The 20,560-nt window shown below is 38.4% G+C and overlaps 1 protein-coding gene across 1 annotated transcript; it reads right to left on the bottom strand.

The window, feature by feature from the left end:
- Positions 1–5,662: 5,662 nt before the first annotated feature.
- LOC139123417 (uncharacterized) lies at positions 5,663–19,313 on the bottom strand. The gene is made up of 7 exons (XM_070689557.1): positions 19,257–19,313; positions 18,928–18,992; positions 16,250–16,670; positions 15,383–15,781; positions 8,587–8,979; positions 8,130–8,219; positions 5,663–7,294 (listed from the first exon to the last, which is right to left on the bottom strand). The coding sequence occupies exons 4-6, from the start codon at positions 15,684–15,686 to the stop codon at positions 8,137–8,139; spliced, it is 780 nt and encodes a 259-aa protein (XP_070545658.1). The 5' UTR covers positions 15,687–15,781; positions 16,250–16,670; positions 18,928–18,992; positions 19,257–19,313; the 3' UTR covers positions 5,663–7,294; positions 8,130–8,136.
- Between the last annotated feature and the right edge of the window lie 1,247 nt (positions 19,314–20,560).

Here is a 20,560-nt window from a genome sequence, read left to right as displayed (position 1 = left end):
TGAGAGCGACTATATTCCTGGAAAGCTGTCTGCACTCATTGCATGGCCAAAAAAAGCGATTAGATTCATCACTGTCGACGCGCAAACATGTTAAATGAAACCATTTACAGCAAAGGCTGCAACGTATCATGTCCCCTTCTCCAGATCTGTTGAATTCACAGGCTTCAACGCAGTGCAGTTCATCGGTATTAGGAGATTTTGAGTTGGGTTGGGATGTATGCTTCTTCTTTTTCTTTGATTTGCGAGCCTTTTTGACAGTCTGAGACGTTCAGGAGTCGGTGTAGCCTCAGTTGGATTGGAATCATGGTCTGAGTGATCAGAATCTGAGTTACTAAAGCCCTTTATCAGTGACTTAAAAGGTGATGTTATCACTTCAATAATGGAATTTGTCGGTGATGAAGAGCCACTGCTAAGTTCGTTCAGGCGAGCCAACGCTCGGTTGTTCAAAGCGTTGCCGATGTAGTGACAAGCTGTTTTGATGTTTTCCGCAGGAACGTTCGGTAACATGCTCTTCATTTCAACGCTCATTTCTTCGACGAGTGGCCATTTACAGAAGGATTCAAGTTGTCTCGGTGTCAACTGATTTACTTTGGCTATGTACTTATCTTTGATTTTCTGTTCAACGTCAACTGGCACTGCTGGCGTTGCTGGAAGAACAGCTTCTCTTGCCTTTGAGTCTTTCTTTTGGCTTGGCATGGTGATTTGCAATGCAAATTATACTGAGACAATGGGTTTCCCGCCAGGAATAGATGACTCGATTCTGTCTCCCGTCACCAACCAAAAGGTGATCGAAATGTCACTGAAGTGCACTGGTCAAAATCATGTGGTATACCCATTGCTGAGGTGGTTTATCGCTATGATATCATAGTATTAAATGTGTGAATGTAAAACAAAGAATGTTTTCTCTAGCTGAGAGCTCGCGCCTGTTCCAACCCTGCTGTACTGCGAATATACCACAGTATCTTTCTCATCCCCACCAATCAGATCGCTGTATTTGCGCCACAATTTGCTGGTGTAATATAATACGCAACATGGTAAACTTTATTGTGATTTAATTCAAAGAAGGACACATTACCTCAGTGTTTTCTCTTCATGTTCATTGAAAGGGGCACTTTGTGCCCCCTTCATCAAAATTAGGGGGCATTTAGGGGCAGTGTTTATGTTGGTTTTGCCCTCTTAGGAAGCGGTTCGAAAATATCATTACGGTCGTCAGCATCTACATTTATATACTATCATAGACATCATAGTGGTGTCCGCTTGTGATGTGCTCAGCTGCTCTCCATCTTCTGTCAATTTGTCACCCACAGGATTCCCGACTCAGGATTTGACGTATCTGTTCCCCTGGAAACGATTTGGTGCGAATTTGAAGGTTTAAGTCCATGCAAATATGCGGTTATCAAACGATTGATCGAGATCGTTAGTGAAGCATACCTATACAATGCTAAGGCTTGAATTTCCCATTCTGTTATTGACACAGTGTTTCAAGTTCTGCTTTCAAACTTAACCGGTATCATAAAACAAGAACATAAAATTGCACTATTATCCATGGAGACTGAACCAGCCAGGTCATTGTCTTTTCGTTTGGATGCGTACACTCCACGTCATGCACGCCACAAAAGCTGCATGACAGGCGATATTTTGTCTTTTCGGAGGGAGTATTAAGACTAAAACCAAAAGCAAATTCACAGGTCAGTACACTATGTCAGTAAACTATGGGCACGGTCACTCCCCAGAAGTGGCATGGGTCACCCTTATATGTATGGACATCTTTGCTTGCTGTGTTTTGTGCGCGATTTCCGCGCTATCATTAACTTTATCGTCAGAACAGACAATGACTCGAAGTGCGCAATTTGCACAATTGCGCAGTGGAAAAAAAATGCTATTAACCATTTTACAAAGTGTGATCTTTTCCCCGAAGATTCATACCGTTAGCTTTTGGGAGTATTTGTAGTATAACAGAAGCACTTGTCTGGTCAAATTTTATAGTGTAGTATGGTGCAGTGCAGGGCACTTCACTGTTGAGTAGTTTAGTGTAGTGTAGTGTAGTGTAGCGTAGTGTAGTGTAGCGTAGTGTACTGAAAGTGTAGTGTAGTTTAGTGTAGTGTAGTGTAGTGTAGTGTAGTGTAGTGTAGTGTAGTGTAGTGTAGTGTAGTGTAGTGTAGTGTAGTGTAGTGTAGTGTAGTGTAGTTTAGTTTATTGTAGTGTAGTGTAGTGTAGTGTAGTGTAGTGTAGTGTAGTGTAGTGTAGTGTAGTGTAGTGTAGTGTAGTGTAGTGTAGTGTAGTGTAGTGTAGTGTAGTGTAGTGTAGTGTAGTGTAGTGTAGTTTAGTTTAGTGTAGTGTAGTGTAGTGTAGTGTAGTGTAGTGTAGTTTAGTGTAGTTTAGTTTAGTTTAGTGTAGTGTAGTGTAGTGTAGTGTAGTGTAGTGTAGTGGTAGTTTAGTGTAGTTTAGTGTAGTGTAGTGTAGTTTAGTGTAGTTTAGTGTAGAGTAGTGTAGTTTAGTGTAGGTTAGTGTTGTGTAGTGTAGTGTAGTGTAGTGTAGTGTAGTGTAGTGTAGTGTAGTGTAGTGTAGTGTAGTGTAGTGTAGTGTAGTGTAGTGTAGTGTAGTGAGTGTAGTGTAGTTTAGTTTAGTTTAGTTTAGTTTAGTGTAGTGTAGTTAATTTTAGTGTAGTGTAGTGTTGTGTAGTGTAGTGTAGTCCAGTGTAGTGTAGTGTACTGTACTGTAGTGTAGTGTACTGTAGTATGCTTAGATATGTTCCCCTGTCGAACTTAAAAGTATGATATATATACTCTTTCGTCTATATATTATATATGTCTATATACTATTTTTTAGGGAATGAAAACTTATTTCCTTAATTATATAATACTTGATAGTCATCTTTGTATTCTTAATTTTAAAAGTACAATGGAGGGTTCTAGAATACTGAAGTCCTCGACATATACCAACTTGACAATCGATTCTACGTGTTTCTATCAATAATAGCGTGTGTGTAACCATCAGAGCATGTATCTTATATGAAGATTTGCAAGCAAGTCACAGCTTATTAGCATAAAAACTAGTGAGACAGTGATTCTCTGAAAGTAAATATTTAATGATGTTCTTTGGTAGATTCGGAGATGTGGTATCAAAATATGAAGGAAGTAGCTTGTCAGGACCTGGTACCACCATAAAGCACTGGTTCAATATGACCCTGTTGTTATTGCCATATTATATTTGTTTCTTGGACCTGGTAAATTAATTAGCTTATATTATTGGCAGATCTACTTTTGATGCCATATTCCCTATGCCTAGCTCCTATAGTGCCAGTTGGAGATGGATAGTTTGCAAAAGTCTGTGTAATAATCGTCCGAATATTAACACAAAATTAATATCATTATTTAACTTTATGTTCTGTTAATGTGATGTTAAAATATACGATATTAATAACAATAAATTTAAGTGTTCAAAAGAAATGTTTCGAATCTTCATATGTTATGTATATTGTGCTGGAAGTCGAGCTTGGTGATTCTGTTACTTATCGTTATGTGAACTTTTACAGCTTCGGCGGTGACAATCTTCTTTAACAAGTTCACAGGATGAGTGTTGCTTGATAAGTTGTGGAGGAAGGATGGAAGTTTGACAAAATTTTTATGTGGTTAATTAAAAAAGCCAAGAATTAGGAAGAAATTCATTTGTCCGCATTGTCCTTCACATATGCATAAAACAGGAAAATGCCAAAATGTGCTTCTGACCTTTACATGACCCATTGCGTGAACGATATGCCATTTGGGAAATTCACAAATAATGAAAGGTTCTTAAATGGTTTAACTTAATACATCTCCAGCTTACAAACAAAATGAATCAAAGAAATGTTTTCTATTGTAGTTACAATGCCATATTAACAAAAGCTGAAGATAACATATAGTCACGACTATAAAAATTATCTTTTTTGTTGACTTTTTATTAGGTATGCACATCATTAATTAGGTGCATTGAACATATAGGTGTTTACCTTTTTAAAGATAAAATTGCCTGTGCTAATTCGGAAGCACACAAGGAATTAATTCTTTGCAGACACCTACATACAAAATACAGTCTGTCTTGAAAGCTGGGTGACTCATATGGCTACAAAACTACGAGCCCCGCGGAAATGCATTTGGAAAACTTGCAGGTACTCATACTAATAGTGATAAGGGAACTGTTTCATCTCCAATGGTGTGTTGCTGCGAAACCAAACACTTCAAAGTACTCATGACATACAGTTGAAGTAGAGAATAACATTTTTGAATTTTATTTCATGATTATCATAGCAAGGTTTTTCGTGAATGGCAACATGGTAGCGACACGTCACGTGACCAATTGAAAGGCCTTTCGCAGACTCAAAAGTACTTGCACTGATGATGATGTAGGCAAAATTTAATGAACGGGAAAAGGATGTGTAGGCTTATGGTCAAATCAAATGCAAAATGGCAAAACGTTTTGAACACTTCAAACTACCCATGCCAGTTGATATGATATGAGATAAAATTTAGGTTAAATTGTCAATTGGATCCTGAGAAAAAGACGTTATATGTTGCGCTATACGAGAACCAGTGAGCCCGTTCACTTTGCTTGGATCATAATAGCGAATGGAAAGAGTTCTGGACATGGTAACCATTCACGAAAAATAATCACATTTGCTTCGCAACGAAAACAGAACTTTGGTTTCATTACAAGATACCTTAAGTGTACGAGACAATACCTCCCTCCCTCCCTTCCTTCCTCCCTCAGGTCCTCCAACCCTACATCCATCCATCCACCCTCCCACCCATCCGTCCACTCATCCATCCATCCATCCATCCATCCATCCATCCATCTTCCATCCATCCATCCTTCCATCCATCCATCCAGCCATCCATCTATCTTTTCTTCCAGCTATCCATCTCTCCATCCATTCATCCTTCCTTCCAGCTATCCATCTCTCCATCCATTTATTCATCCATCGATCGATCAATCGATCCATCCATCCATTCATCCATCCATTCATCCATGCTTCCATCCATCCACACTTACACATACATACATACATACATACATACATACATACATACATACATACATACATACATACATACATACATACATACATACATACATACATACATACATACACACACACACACACACACACGCACACACACACACACACACACACACACATACATACATACATACATACATACATACATACATACATACATACATACATACATACATACATACATACATACACTTTGCCATTGATTTTGAGAAGGGATTTAGTTTGATTATTAAATGTAACTAATTATGCAAATTTTGGAAAAGTTTCGTGTTGAATGGTTTCAATAAATGCTGACGTATGATAAATTCCTTTGAGTCGAAGGTCCGCAAAATGTGCTAGTGTTGGGAAGGTAGAAGACGATTTCATTGGAATACAATGGAGATTCTGAATCTTGGAAACCAATCTTGAAGATATAAGAAACATCGCAAGCATCATTTTGGAAAATATGACTTAGCAATGACAACAGCTTCGATATTATTCTATACATTTTTTAAAGCATGACGAAAAGCTTTTTCATCACCTTGTTCTTGGACAGGGGTGACCTTGTAGAAGGAACACTGTTGCTCGTGCCTCACTCAATTAAAACAAAGCAAAACAGACACATAATAACATTTCATACATTGTATTTCTAAAATATATAATATCTATGTGCTACATAAACATGATGGGAAAGTCGATGCATCCTTTATGCCATGCGTAGTGTGGCTAAAACGGTATCTCGTCGAAAACCTATGCCAGTCTGGTCAACATGAGTAAACCTGTCAGTGAAGTACACTTGCGATTCCAAATTACAGCATGGTATGTGGGAGTACACACCATCATTACAATTCTGACCGTCGAGGGCGTCAGGCACGGAGTCGTTCATAAAATGAAGCTTGTGTGTGATGTCAGGCCTCTTCTATGTCATCCATAGTACCGTCATCCGCACTGCGTCGGTTGTCAAGGTTACATAACCTTTGAAAGCACCATACAACAAAAACACGCTTATTGATGCAAACAAAAACAAAGTTAATTCTATAGCTCTGCCTGCTCCAGAAACAAAAATTCCGTAACACATCTTACGTGAAACAGGTGATGATGCTAATAGTTCCAAGAAAATATCAAATGTAAGTTTCCTTATACCAAATTTTATCAGTTGAACGTCACATATGGTAAAAGAAAACGAGTATAGTTACGAAGAAAATAACTTAGCGGTGTTTTTATCGGCTAGTAATTGTGTATAAAAGACAAAATTACTATCCAATGGTTGAGAATCAAGAAGAATCATGTGATGCAAAATTTTAAGTTCTTTTATAAGTACTGAGCGTCATGTCATGGATGTTTCAACAGTGCAAGCTACTTGCCCTGGGCAATTTCCCTGACTTTTGCCATGATCCAATTTTTGCTCTTTCAAATCAATCAGATGAGGGGATTAAATACACAGTAACAGAGTTCAAATCTGTCCAAACGATGGCAAAACCAGTCTTCACTGTTGGTAGGAACATTTCTGTCCTGTATCCAGGAATACAGTATTCTTAACAGATACCTGTTGCTAAGCACAGGGAATGCTGTATAAGATCTTTTTTCCAGCACTTTCCAGTCAACATAAAAATGGCGCGACAGTTGAGAAATTCTCCTCATCTTGAAAGTTACATACTTTGTACAAATATCAGGTTTAACCACTGTTGGGAGTACGCATTTAACTTTTATCGAAACCGAGGCTGTGACCTTAACTGTAAGGAGAATCTTAACAAAGACCCATCGCCAGGAAACATCGACCAGTAAAGTTGAAGGCGTCGAAGACAATAACTTTTGTTTCTTGAATTTGATTTGTTAAAACATTTTTGTATAAAAGTCAATTAAATATTTCCTGTACTGCCTTCCTTTATTTTGTTTTCACACGCTGTCGAGCTCTGAAGAACTCTCGGGCCATAATCTTTCTAATTCTTTTAATAATCTTATGTATGACTGGCTTACGTTCTTTTGTTATAAAGTACTGAGGTCAACAGTGAGGTCATAGCCTCGTTTTGACGCAAATGTATTCAACACCCGCCACTTGAACAAAGTTACTTCTTTTGGTACGAGCAAAGAGTCTTGGGATATTCTAGTCGCTTATGATGAAGGTAAATCGTCGTCTTCATTACGTTGCTAGACTTATTGATTAATGTTTTGCAAGTGTGACATCAACACCCGGATGATGACCTACTTCACGGTTTCAAGATAGCCAATCAGCAGGCAGCTGTAGATATTCCGTCAGTTCTGTGAAGACATCACAAGGAGAAGTTGCTCAAAATGGTATCGCCACAGTGGATATATCATGAGTATTATTCTAACCTTGTAAACGAAAAACTGAGTTTGAACAAGTAAGAAAAATCAGGCTCTGTCAAATGTGGACACCGAAGTCCCTACAGAAGACCAACTAACAAAAGAGACAGCACCAATGGAATGTCGGTATACAGTCAGCGAGCACATTAACTACATCAAGGGGATGATCAGAACAAGCCGTGTTGGGAAATGATCAGCACATATTTCGCTCTTCTTCACTTCCCACACTTCAAAGTTTATTGTATTCGGCATAGCGGGTAGGCACTACAGCGGAACTCTGGTAAATTTACGCTGACAAACACCTCAAAATATGACTTCTCATACTTTTTAAGATCATTATTTCAAGTTGCATAGTTCACGAAATATAAAAACCAAGTGTTAATAGAATGCAAGCTACTGGAATAATTGAATGAATGAATGAATAAATGAAAGAACGAACGAACGAACGAATGAATGAATGAATGAATGAGTGAATGAATGAATGAATGAATGAATGAGAGCATGAATGAATAAATAAATAAGTAAATAAATAAATAAATAAATAAATAAATAAATTATATATAAATGAATGAATGAATGAATGAATGAATGAATGAATGAATGAATGAATGAATGAATAAATGAATGAATAAACAGAAGAAAACATTAACAAATAAATACAATTCAATCCTCTGACTCTTTCCATTTGGATCATCTGGACGTATGATAATTTATGTTAATAAAAATCAGCAATGCTATCATCTATAACCATAGACAGCAGAGAACCTACCATAAGTCTACATCCATCGAATGGTCATGACAACCAATACGCCGGTGAGGATGCTAAATCTTCCGACAGCATTGAGTAAGCCGGAACTCCCTGCAAATTGAAGATTTGAAATATTTTGTTCACAATCAAAGCCTTGCATTGTGTTTGACACTAGTAATAATCATCAGTTCATAGCTTTCGATGACCAGTCGAAGTGCCTTGATGTGCGTACTATATTTAATGTTTCAGGTAACAAGTGAACATACTTTCACCTACTGTGAGCAGGCATAGCTTGCCTCACATCGGAAAATAAATTCTTTTGTCAGTAGTCATGCATGTGTTGGAATAGCATTGCTTCTGATAAAATGAACAATTTTCACTCTGCCGATGTGTTTACTGATTTTGATGAACCCCCAAGCTAGGATGGTTAATCCTTAAAACCAAAACGAAATTTTATCATAGACTTGATGGTATTTACCAGAACAGTCCACGTCACCGGCTTGGCCTTCTTCTGTACCAGTCTCCAGGCAGTCCTCATCTTCAATGACAGTCCCGTCCAAAATCTGCACACACAGGTGGGTGTACTTGGCACAGTTCTCGTCAAGGATGACAGACGCCACCACGCCGTCCAGTTTTGTATTTGCGGTGGTAACCTGGAGTGGTGTGCCGTCAAATGTACCAGCGACAGGATCGGTTTGAGTTTCATCCTTGTCAGAAAAGTATACATTCACCGTTTCTACTTGCCCAGTTAGGCCGGTGGCGGGCGATATTGTCATCTCCAAGGTAATCGACGTTTCTTTCGCTGTAGTGTAGGTGATGTCCGAAAGGGGAGGCTCGGTGATTTTAAGGGAACCGTCATCGATTGTCAACACTACAACAAAGAAAAAAGCGCAAAAAATGTGATGGAAACTATTCGTTTAGAAAACTTTGTATATCCAATATTGCTTTGCGGTCTTTGATAAAGATAAAAAAAGTTTTGAGCCTTTCACATCCATTTTACAGCCAATACCACTGTTTTTTAAATAAACTTCACTATATTTCGCATCACCATATTTCCCTTTTTACAGGGCGATATGAAGTTAAAATGAACTCTTGAGTGAAAAGGATGCTACAGACAAACCAATCAAAATGCTGGCAATTCTGCACCTTTACGATCGATAGCAGATTTCAACATCAATTACCTTTTATGCATGCCGGAAAATGCCGAGAGAGTTTGACCGGTTAAGAAGGGCTTGACTACGCAGTTTCTGCGTAGTGAAGCTTCATTACGTATTCATGGTGACCCCTGGCCAGCTGTCAATAATTTTGGGGGCTTTTGTCTTTTGGCCTGCTTTGCATATGCGTCGTTGGACACGACCTGCCAATCACCCAGGTAGTCAATTAAACTACTAATTGACTGTTTACCGACCCAATTAACACTATCCAGCAGTATCAGTCATATTTTAATCGCGTGGCCCGGGTGGGCACAACGTAGGAACGCGTGTATTTCTGTGTGTACGTTTCACTTGTGGTGTTGTTTGTACCATCGTGTGTCCTTGTTTCACCTACAGCATTACCTTCAAGGTGACAGGCTTACTATTAATGTTCAGTATCATTGCACCGAGTTCTGCCCACGGTGAAAACCACCTGTTTTGCCTACTAATTACTGCCCGTCGCTGCCCGTCCTGAATGTAGCCTATCTATAGCTACAGTAATCACATAAATCATTTATCAGTTTTGATATATACTCCTAAATTGTAAGTTTGATCAAAATCGAGACCACATTCAAGGGCTATGCAGACTGTCCATGTAAGCACACACAGTGACAAGAAGGCGGCAAACACCTACTCACCAAGCACATCGAATCGGCGAAAAGAAGCATAAAAAGCTAGGCTTATCGCCAAAACAAACTCGCCAAGCGCTAACAAAAACCCATACCAAGCGGCCCTTTTCAGGGCCACCAAATACTCCAAAAAGGGAACTACCAAAAAATACGATAAGATGACATAGAACACACAAAAATCGTACACATAACAAACAACTGAAACACAACATTAAATACAAAATAAACAATCACAGTAACGTAACAGAAAACATGGCCGTGGAAATAAATCAGCTATTTCCAAAGAAAAGCCGACAACAACATGAAATTCAACAACAACCGATCATCGCTCAAACTATGAAACTCCGAAAAATAGTACTAGGCAAAAGCCTTAAAATTCATTCGGACACCAACAAAACCAAACAGAATAAAACCACCTCAGGATTTCAACAAATAAAGTCGTATAATGTGACTACGCTACATCGTGAGACACAAACAATCGCAACAACACCAATTCAAAGAAAAGTCAAATTGGACTCCACGAACAACAAAAAAACAAAAACTTGAAAGCTATCTGAAGCTGCTAAACTCGCACTTCTAGAGATACCCTTTCAAACAAGGAAACAAAACATGTCGCGTGCCAAAAGAATCGCGATAAACCAGCTTGCAAACATTGGACAAATTTTGGGAAAATAACCCTTCGACAAGGGTCGGTTTTTCGTTATTGTCAACACAAACGATTACGTACTCGAATGCGAAAGGCAATTACGTAACACTCAGTATATACACAACAAGCCAGAACAAACAGTAAACAAAGTAAATGAACTATTAATTAAAATGTACGAGAACAAGCACATCAACCAGGATACTTGTAAGTATCTTGATCCAATAAACATAAAATCCGTACCCCGCAGTGGTACTTATTGCCTAAAAATTCACAAACCTCCGCAAAAATCTAAAACACAAAATCTAAGACACACCAGTCAAAACAAAATTTACCGAAGTAAAGAAATATAGAACAAACAAACCGAACCACCAAACGGACTCACAACGTGACCAAAATTAATATACTTGCCTCGCTAATCGGAAAGCAAGACCACTAAAATGCATTAAAATAAATTTTCACAAACACAAACTAAGGAAAGAATCTACACTGCGACTGATGAGAAACCACACTCGGGTTTCGAAACGCAAGCGTCAAAGGGCGACTCTATCAACTTTTGTAACAACATAGGTCCGGCTGCGTCTCGCCATAAGCTTTCCCCACACAAACAAAACATTACCGTACACACTAATCCAAACTTCTCTACAAATATCCAAAGCGAAACAAACATTTCATTAACACAAACAATCGGATAAGAATGTAGGAACACATTTTCGAAACGAATCAAACACAAACTCGACACAAAAACATTTAGGATAGTTAGGTGGGGAGCCTGTTTCACATTTTTTACATCTCGCTATACTGTCTATGATTCTAAAAATAAAGTCATCTGCCACTTTTCTGTATACGCGGTTTGGCAAAACTCATCTCTTCAATCGAAAGTCGGGCGATTTCATGGTTCTTTGGGGCACTTAAGTGTACGTCGAGCTTAAGGAATGTAGTTACATTCGCGATGTTTTATTCGAAAATTATTTATTCCTTCAAGGGCAAATGCACATAATTTATGCTGTTGGAAATACTGGCCGCTCATAAACAAGACAATAAACTCAATATATGTGCATTTTTACTTATATTGTCAAAGTACCACCGACACCTACAAAAAACCAAATGGTTCAGTCCAGGTATTTGCAACTCTGCCATCCGACTGGTCAACAGGAAATCAACCATAGGTGTCTTTTGGCACGCTTATACGCCAGTCACCTAGGCGACGGTAATCTGCACCACTTATCACCATCGGAAGGTACTCCTCCCCATATACCACTGGTGATCCCACCCTCAAGGCACTGCGTCATTCGACCAAGCATTGTTATTGTAATTTCCTGCATAAAATTAACAGCGAGGTCAACCGGTCAAACTCTCTCGGCATTTTCTCTCATGGTGTAACATTAAAATGTATATTTATTTTGGTATCAAGCATCTTCTTATGTCTGTTGGAAAGCATTATTCGATTACTGACATGATAAAAGCTTATTATGTTGAAAAGTGTAAATCTGATGTTCCTTGATGACAAATTTCACATTTTAACAGACTTTTTTAGGATTTTAGTGTTCCGTATACATAAGATAGGAAAACCCTTCACACGGTACTTTTAATTGTAAGGGAGTTCCATGCTTGCATAAAGAGTTTTTAGAAAATTCTAACCATTACTCGTGTACAGAATATTCGATATTTGCTACCCTTGTACTTGATCTTCGACTGAATTCGCACCTCTAATCAAAATCCACTGAATAAGGAATGCCAATAAAAAATGCACTAACAGTTTGCTTAACCCTTTGAGCGCCAAAGTCAATTTTTGTCACCTTTACAAAATATATCCAAACCATTTTTTTCAGTTTTTTGCCAAAATTTTGATAAAAAACTGTAGCAAATGAAATGTGATGTCCATTTTGTTCAAAATTATCAAAAAAATACAGGAAAATTCATAAAAAATGGTAAAATGTTGCACTAAAATTTTGGTGGGAAAACATACGGTACTCAAAGGGTTAAGTTAATATGCCCCACGAAAGAGAAAATCTTGTCTCGGTGTAATTTTCAACAATTCTCTTACAAAATCAAGTATAAAAGGAAAGGTCACCTTACAAATTTTGGGTTAATAGAAAAAGTATCCTAGCACATACCGACACTTTAAATTCAAAATGAACGCTATTCATATGATTTTTTAACGCTATGGGGAAAATAAAATTGTCGATTTTCAAAATACTAGCACAGTGAAAAATGTTTCTTACTCCAAGAGCCTTAAAATAAACCGTACAAACGTTAAATCAGAAAAGAATTGTAAAAGTTTAAAGTCCGATTATATGTCCAAAGGCGCATTCTGCCCTAAACTGGAAAAATCAAATTGAAAACAAGCAAATGTAGCATATAAACTCAAGAGTAGTGACGACACTTTAACCGCTGACACACTGTTGTACCACAGTCCAACCACCACGCTACACAGTGAGTGTACGACACTAAGGCCAAAGTAAGAAAATTCTTTGTTTTGCGTCCGCGCGCGCCTAGGTTTTTGGAGATTTTTCGGAAAAAAAACACAAACATTCCTTTCAAAATTTCGCCGTTGGTGGCGCTATTTTGTCGCAAAAACAAGTCGTGGCGCTCGAAACACTCCTTTACGGCAGTCAGATTTCACTAATGGACCATGCGGTGACGTAAAACAGTATTTTCTACACATTTACACCTGTCGATACTCTCAGCCTCACGCCGGGGCCTCACGTTCTCGCTGTCTGTTGTGACTTTGCCTGTTGTGGCTTTGTCGTCACGATAAAAAATGGATGAAAGCAGGGAAATAATCGAAGTTAAAATACAGGAAACTTTGCACGGCAACTTGAAGGCATGGTCATTGCGAGCAATCGGGACTTGAACAGAGAGAGATTCAGTCGGCCGATTGGACTTGGGTACCACGACTCAGAGAGTTTGGCAGACGGAAAAATCGGAAAGTGTTGAGGCCTATCCTAGTTAATTGGTCTTTTAGATTTGCCAAAAATTTGGTTAATTCGTTTTAACTTGAAACAAAAAATAAACCAGTGATCAGTCCTGTCAAGGAAAGGCCTTTAGGTACTTTTTTGTTCAGTTTGGGTATGGGAAAGTATATTAGAATCCCTCTGTGAAAGTTCAAACTTGTAGTAGGCGGTCGTAGCTGCTCTTGAAGGAGGTCACACTTTCTGCATTAATGACATCGGCTGGTAATTTATTCCAGGTGTCCACAACTCTTGCTGAAAAAAGTACTTTCTTGTGTTAAGTCGAACGAATAGTTTATGAAGTTTGGGACACTGTCTTCAAGTTCTCGAGTTGGCTCCTAACTCAAGTGAAAGGTTACAGTGGTCATGGCCTTTGATAACTAATTCTAGCGTTGAATCATGTCGCCGCGAATTCTTCATTAAACCAAGCTGTTTAAGTCTATTTTGATAATTGTAGTGTTGGAGTTTGGGTATTATTTGCCGTGCTAAGATTTTTATGTCCTTTTGTAGCCATGGTGACAAAGCTTGTACTGCATATTCGAGCTGTGGTCTCACAAGTTGCTTGTAAAGACGGAGAATGACATTTTTTTGATTTGATCGACAATGATCGTTTGATGAGATCAACATTCTGTTTGCCTTACTTATCACATTTGCTTGAAGGTTTTAAGGTAGAATGAAGTAGATCATTTTCTTCAGTTGTACGTCCCAGTGAAATATTGTACATTGAGTATTTATTGAAGGGGTTGTTGTAGCCAATATGCGTCCGCCAGTGTTCACTCATTTTTTGTAGCTTGTCCAAATCAGCTTGTAGAATTTCAGGATCACTACAATTTCGCAAGGGATGACATGTCTTGGTATTGTCAGTAATTTTTTGAGTTCAGAACTAATTTCACCGCCAGTATGATTGATGTAGATTAGAAAGAGTATTGGTCCAAGAACTGAACCCTTTGGGACACCACTTGTGACGTATTCTCCATTCAGATGATGCTCCATTTATGACTACTCGCTGTTTTGTATTTGTCAATCATGCTTTGACCCACTGTAGAATATTTCCATGATACTTCATCTTTTCAATCAATCTGGTATGTGGTACTTTGAAAGTGCAAGGAATATAGATGTGAAGCTTCCACCTAAATTTGGGTCTGATGAGTCTGTGTGTACGTGTGGAGACTGACAATTGCGAAATGCTTTCTTTTATTTGATGGAAAGGAAAGGTGCTGGTCCCGAGGAAGCTACAGGGAATACTTTTGTCAATTATATCATCAATTTCTTCTTCTGTCTGATGCCCCATCTTTCTAAAATTGAATGCAGAGGCTACAAGTTACCATTTCTGTTTGGTGTTTTCTTTCACAACAGACACCTTTCAGCAAAACTATGACATTCCATCAGAGAATAGGCATTACAAGAAACTTGAAAAAAACGTACAAGAACTTGAGAACAAAAGACTGCTACTGTAAACTGTGTTATAGTGTACCCATTCCTCAAACTGCCAAGGCTGTAAAGTTGCTGTGCAATAGTATTGACATGTGGACACTTTGAATGCACAAGAAAGAAATCTAAAACTAATAAGAGAAAAGCAAACGTCAAAGAATGACTGTTTATTTTGATCCATTATGAAAATGCATACAGTGATCATACAGTGTGTCACACTGTGACAGGAGTATTCATGTGGTTTGAGAAAAATTGTCCAATTCAGGCAAACAGATTTTGTGTTAAATTTTCTGTGTGTGTTTTTAAGCCGCTTACCCGCGTACCTTTTAGGATTTTGAGTGGACGCAAAACAAAGAATTTACTTACTTTGGCCTAAACTTGTACAACAGAAATCGACAGATCTGTACTGTAAAAATCAACTCACCACTGCAATCCTTGTCGCCTGCCTGTCCAGTTTCACTGCCGATTTTTATACACTGGAAATCCCAAACAATAATACCGTCCAGAATTTCTGCGCATAGGTCAGTGTAGTGGGCACAATCGCCGTCCATGGTGATGCTAGCTGAAACGTCACCCAACGAAGTTGCAGCTGAATTGACCTGTACAGGTGTTCCACCTGCCAAGGGAGCGGGTACGCGATTGCTGGTTTTCGTGTTCCCATCGGTGAAGTACACATTGACCGCCGCCACCTGCCCGTCGTTGGCAACTTCCGTCGGCGATACAGTCATAGTAAACCACGATGTCCGTCGGATCAGTTCTGGTGTACAGAATTCGGAAACTGCCGGGCTCTTTATAGTGAGTGAATTCGCATCTATTTTGAGCTCTGTGAACAACAAAAATCAAATTACAAAAATTGCCATCTTGGCAAAATGGCATTGAATTTTTATATACTTTCTTCTACCAACATATCTATTCTCAACACTATAAAGCTAGTTGTTGAATTAAGGACAATTATATCTCAATTATGTCAGTATAAATGTCGTTCTCAAAAACAGTATTTATCTGTACTGTATTTATCAAAATAACAGCTTCAAGAAGTGAAAGATTATTGCATAGATGGATATTCTCAATTTTGTCAAATTAATGTCTATACCAATTTCATAATTGAGATCTTACTTGGCATATTCAATAGTATGGAATTTTATATCGATTTATTTGAACGAAACACGATGATTAAATATACATGTGTAATATTTCTGATCTTTTATCGGAAAGCATTACTTTTACCCGCACGGTTTACATCATACTGGGAAGAGAATTCCATTGGAAGGACGATAAGTAAGGTTTGTACCTGCGCAATTTGTATCGCCTGCTTGACCCTGATTGGTACCGACTGGGAGACATTGTTCAGGTCAGCAGTTTTCACCTCTGTTCCTTCGATCAATACGCACAACTGTGTTGCTGCTGTGCAATCCGCCGCAGAAGTAAATTTCAGATCAACAGTATTCCCTATTATCGGTGTCGGATTGGTGTCGTCTGTGATGGGTAGGGGACTTTCTGTGGTAGGGGCGTTCCCGTCAGCATCTTTTTCTGTGCCAGGGATCTTCGCGCCGCCAGAATTAGCGAAGTAGACCTTTATCCCATTCACGGTTCCAGTAGCGGCAGATGCCTGACAGTGGCAGTGAATGTGATAGTTGTGTCCTGGGCTCTGTTATACACTATGTCAGCGGGATTGGACGGGTCGGTTATTTCATAGCTATCCAATTCAATTTCTGGTGAGACAAACAATTAATTAACTAATTGTTGGGACTACTGTTAAAACATTCATACGGTCAAAATAAAGGTAAATTTGATCAGTTGGTAACTTTTCTACTGGTGTATACTCTTTGGAATCTATTTGGAATCTAAACGCTTTAAGTGTAATGGCTTCATTGATCACGTGATCATCAAAACTCAGGGGCGGGCATAATTTAAACTACTAGAGATATTTAACTAATTGTAAAGCATTCATTGTTCGAAATTTCTACCGTTTGTGTTTGTTATATTACGCCTCGGGGACAGATATTCAGACTCAAACTCGAACAATACATTTCTAATCTGCCGCTTATTGGAGCTCAATTGAATCATTTGAGTAGGTTAAGTTTTTAGCTTCTTAGTTTGTGAAAACTGATCATTTAGTTTTCCCCCGCAGAATTAATTTGGGTATTGGAGGCATTCTGGATTCCAAATATGAATAAATGTAGGGTGACTTGTTTCTCTAGTACTACATTTGCACGATGCCTTCTGATTTTTATTTTTTATTTAGTAAGGATATTGAGAAAAGTTTAAGTCTTTCAGTTTCGAGGCGTGTACTACATTCAGGCCTCGAAATTAACTTTTTTTTCCTGGTGGGCTCGAAAGTAACTTTTTTCCCTGGTAGTCCACTTGTGCTACCATTTTCTGAAGTTGGTAGCCCAGTGACAATGGCTGTTAGCCCATGCATATCTTAGTTTAGGTTATTGTTTTTCATTAACCAGACAAGAAAAAGCAATTTTCAAGATTCTGCCCATGAAGTGAATTTTCTATTCATTTGATGTTAATACTTGCTAACCTAACACCCAAAGGAAACATACATAAAGCCCCACCCCCACCCCCCCAAAAAAAACCAAAAAAAAAAATGTTTCTGGTCCTTATCAGCAAATGTTATGCGGCGACGTGTTTTTTTCCTCTTTTTTTATTCTTACAGGGGCTAAGTCGAGTTTTTCATGGATTTCATTTGATACGAGATACTACTTATTTTGTTGACATGTTGAAAGATATTGGATGCATGAGCGACCATGCATATATTCCACCCCGGTTTTATACACGATTCATGAAACCATCGTGAAAATGTATTAATGGTCATGACCTTAGTACATTTTCATCATGGTTTTATTTAATTGTTCCAAAACCGGGGTGGAATATATGCATAGTCACCCATTTATTCAGTATCTTTCAATTTGTCAAACAATATAAGTAGTACATAGTATCAAACAAAATTCCTGAAAAACTCTACTTTGTCCCCTTAACTATGCTGGTTTGGCACTATTGATGTAACAGTTATTGTCTTTTATCACCGTCTGCATAATACTTCCGTTTTATTTTACGCAAACAGGGATATCAAAGATAGCTGTACTGATGAGTATGTAACCAAAAAGAAAAGCCATGACGCACAGGTTCTGAAATGACGCACGCGGTGACCAGAAACGATCTCTTTTGGCCTAATAGACAACAGTGATACTCAAATGTTTGGTGACCTATTGACAACTCGTTTCACTCAGAGTTGAACGCAAATTTTGACAGTCGTCATGACAACGACCACGACCTTCTCAATACTACTAGACATACTGTAGCAGGGCTTAAAGCTCCATAAGCTGTATCTTTTGGCTATTTTTTCAGAACTTTTGTTTTGGGGTTTCCCTACACTTTCTGCATTATTCCCTATACTGTAATTTAATGCCAAGTATTTAGCATATCAACACAACCTATGTGAGTATAAAATTGTATTCAAGTCTAAAATTCGTTTGTAACAATAAACAATGATCACTACTCACATACAAGCTGTGTTGACAAAAAGAATACTCGAAATTTCAGTATGACAAACGGATTAGGGTCAGACACGGTAGTTGATATAAAGATTCGAGCCATGTATGATATATGTGTGTATGTGTATCATAGATCGCCTGTAACAATCCGATGACACAAAAGGATGCACTTGACAACACCCGAAAGTCGGATATCTCATATTCATGTCAAGAGTTCAGTATATGTGTATAAGACAAAGATTTGAACAAAATAAGCTGGGTATTCAATCTGACGAAATTTATCTAAATTTCGATGCACGATAAAGTTTCAAATGAATATAAGGGACACATGCGATATCACTAAATGAAGTTAATAACATGATATTAGGTGCGAATCACTCAATTCAGTGTCGTTACGACATACATATTGGGAGGAAATCTAAGCAAAGTACGATGACTTGTCTATAGACGATAAACGGTTGCTTACCTGCCGTTGCGTTTGAACTGCCTACAGCGACAACCACCAGCACAGTGAAAAACAGCACAATCCCCCTAAATGCAAATCAGGAATGCATTCAACAAATTAGTTCTTAGATGTCTTTTTTTAAAGTTACTTAACATATCGGATATGATTATCCATATTTCACAGGTAGGGCTTCGTAGGAAATCCCGCCCCTGCGTTGAAAGTGTTATGCTCGATATTAAGCTTAGTGGTTCTTCGCGCCTCGAAGCTGAAAGGCTTGAACTTTTGCATAAACAAAAATATTCACTAAGGTTTTTTGGCAGTGCTGAAGCGTAAAACTTATCACAACTTACCTCAGAGTCATTTTGATGGTGTGCTCCGGTTTCGGCGATACTAAGAAATTTCCTCGGTCGTTCCGAAATTTATAGATTCAGCACTGAAAAGAGAATTTCTGATTGGTCGGTTGTTTCCATGTTTAAACAAACAAATCACGTGATACTATAATTATTGGTTGGTGTCTGAAGAGGCACTCACTACCAAAGGTCACTGGACCGAGCAAGCTGGGAACAGGATGAGATATATTCTGCAAACCACGGCTTCCTCTTCTGATCACGAAAGAAGAAATACTTTTTCTTGTGACATTTCGGAAAGGAACCAAGGCAAATAGTGAAAACAGAAATTTCTACTAAATATGTAAAATAATGGCATGATAAGCGGTCATGCATAATTAACGCATGAAAAAGCAAAGTATTAACGACTGCTAGCTTTAACTTTCTGGCTTTTGTGTAGTATGAAAATTATGAAGCTACAGAGGGCGACATTTCTGATGAGTGCCTGTAGACACGCCATAATTTCTTCAACGAGGAGCGCCTGCCATGTGGGCGTGCGTTTGTTTACACTTAACCAATGTCAGTACACACTCCAACCGCTAGTATATCGTTGCCACTACTTAGATATTCAGAGTGGCGTTGGGAATAGACTACTCTGTACAAAGTTCACTGCTATGGTGTAGGACGGTAGGCCCGTTCATTGCTCCCTGTAAACAGGCGGTAACGAAATCTAGCTCAGGTTCCTAAGTTTGAAAGGAGTAACCTATAGGAGTCAACAGGGTCGGGGGAATTTCAATTCGATAACTCAAGGTTCCCCAGTTAATCGATTTTGTTGATATTGAAAGGTTCCATGTGCCGATATTTACTCGTGGCTAGTGTTTTACGCATATCCAAATAAAAATAATCGTTCTATCTAGATTAACGAATTGTAGCTAAAAGGTTTTGCAATATACCGTATTTTCGCCTTTGCAGGATCTACTAATGATTAACAGGATGATATGCCACGCAACGAACAAAACAAACAAATTTATATGCGGGTACGCTTTAAAGGAACGGGAGATCTTACGGCCTTGCTAGTTCCCATGATGCAATAACTTCGTTGAATAAAGTTGTACAAGGTAGTGGTCAACTTAATGTATCGGCATGGCGTACAGAGTGCAGATGCCACTACAGAGTTTGGAGATGTAGTTGCGAGTTCATGCTAAGTTCTTAGTCAACATGAAATGTCAATATATGTTTCCGATCTGAATACAAGCTCATCGATAATAGCAACAGAACAATTTTCCTTCTTCCGACTGTTTTCATCCATAATTAAAAATATGGGACAC

This window comes from Ptychodera flava (genome assembly GCF_041260155.1).
Source record: "Ptychodera flava strain L36383 chromosome 23 unlocalized genomic scaffold, AS_Pfla_20210202 Scaffold_23__1_contigs__length_28996876_pilon, whole genome shotgun sequence".
NCBI classification, from domain to species: Eukaryota; Metazoa; Hemichordata; class Enteropneusta; family Ptychoderidae; genus Ptychodera; species Ptychodera flava.
Note: the sequence above shows the minus strand (reverse complement) of the source record. Positions and strands in the feature narration are given on the sequence as shown.

What these genes read in the sequence shown, in the direction of transcription:
- LOC139123417 (XM_070689557.1), bottom strand. Translation starts at nt 15,686, where the DNA reads ATGACTGTATCGCCGACGGAAGTTGCCAACGACGGGCAGGTGGCGGCG. An exon ending in AGGCGACAAGGATTGCAGTG is followed by an intron (nt 8,980 to 15,382) that starts GTGAGTTGATTT and finishes TCTTTGTTGTAG; the next exon opens with TGTTGACAATCGATGACGGT. An exon ending in CGGTGACGTGGACTGTTCTG is followed by an intron (nt 8,220 to 8,586) that starts GTAAATACCATC and finishes TTCAATTTGCAG; the next exon opens with GGAGTTCCGGCTTACTCAAT.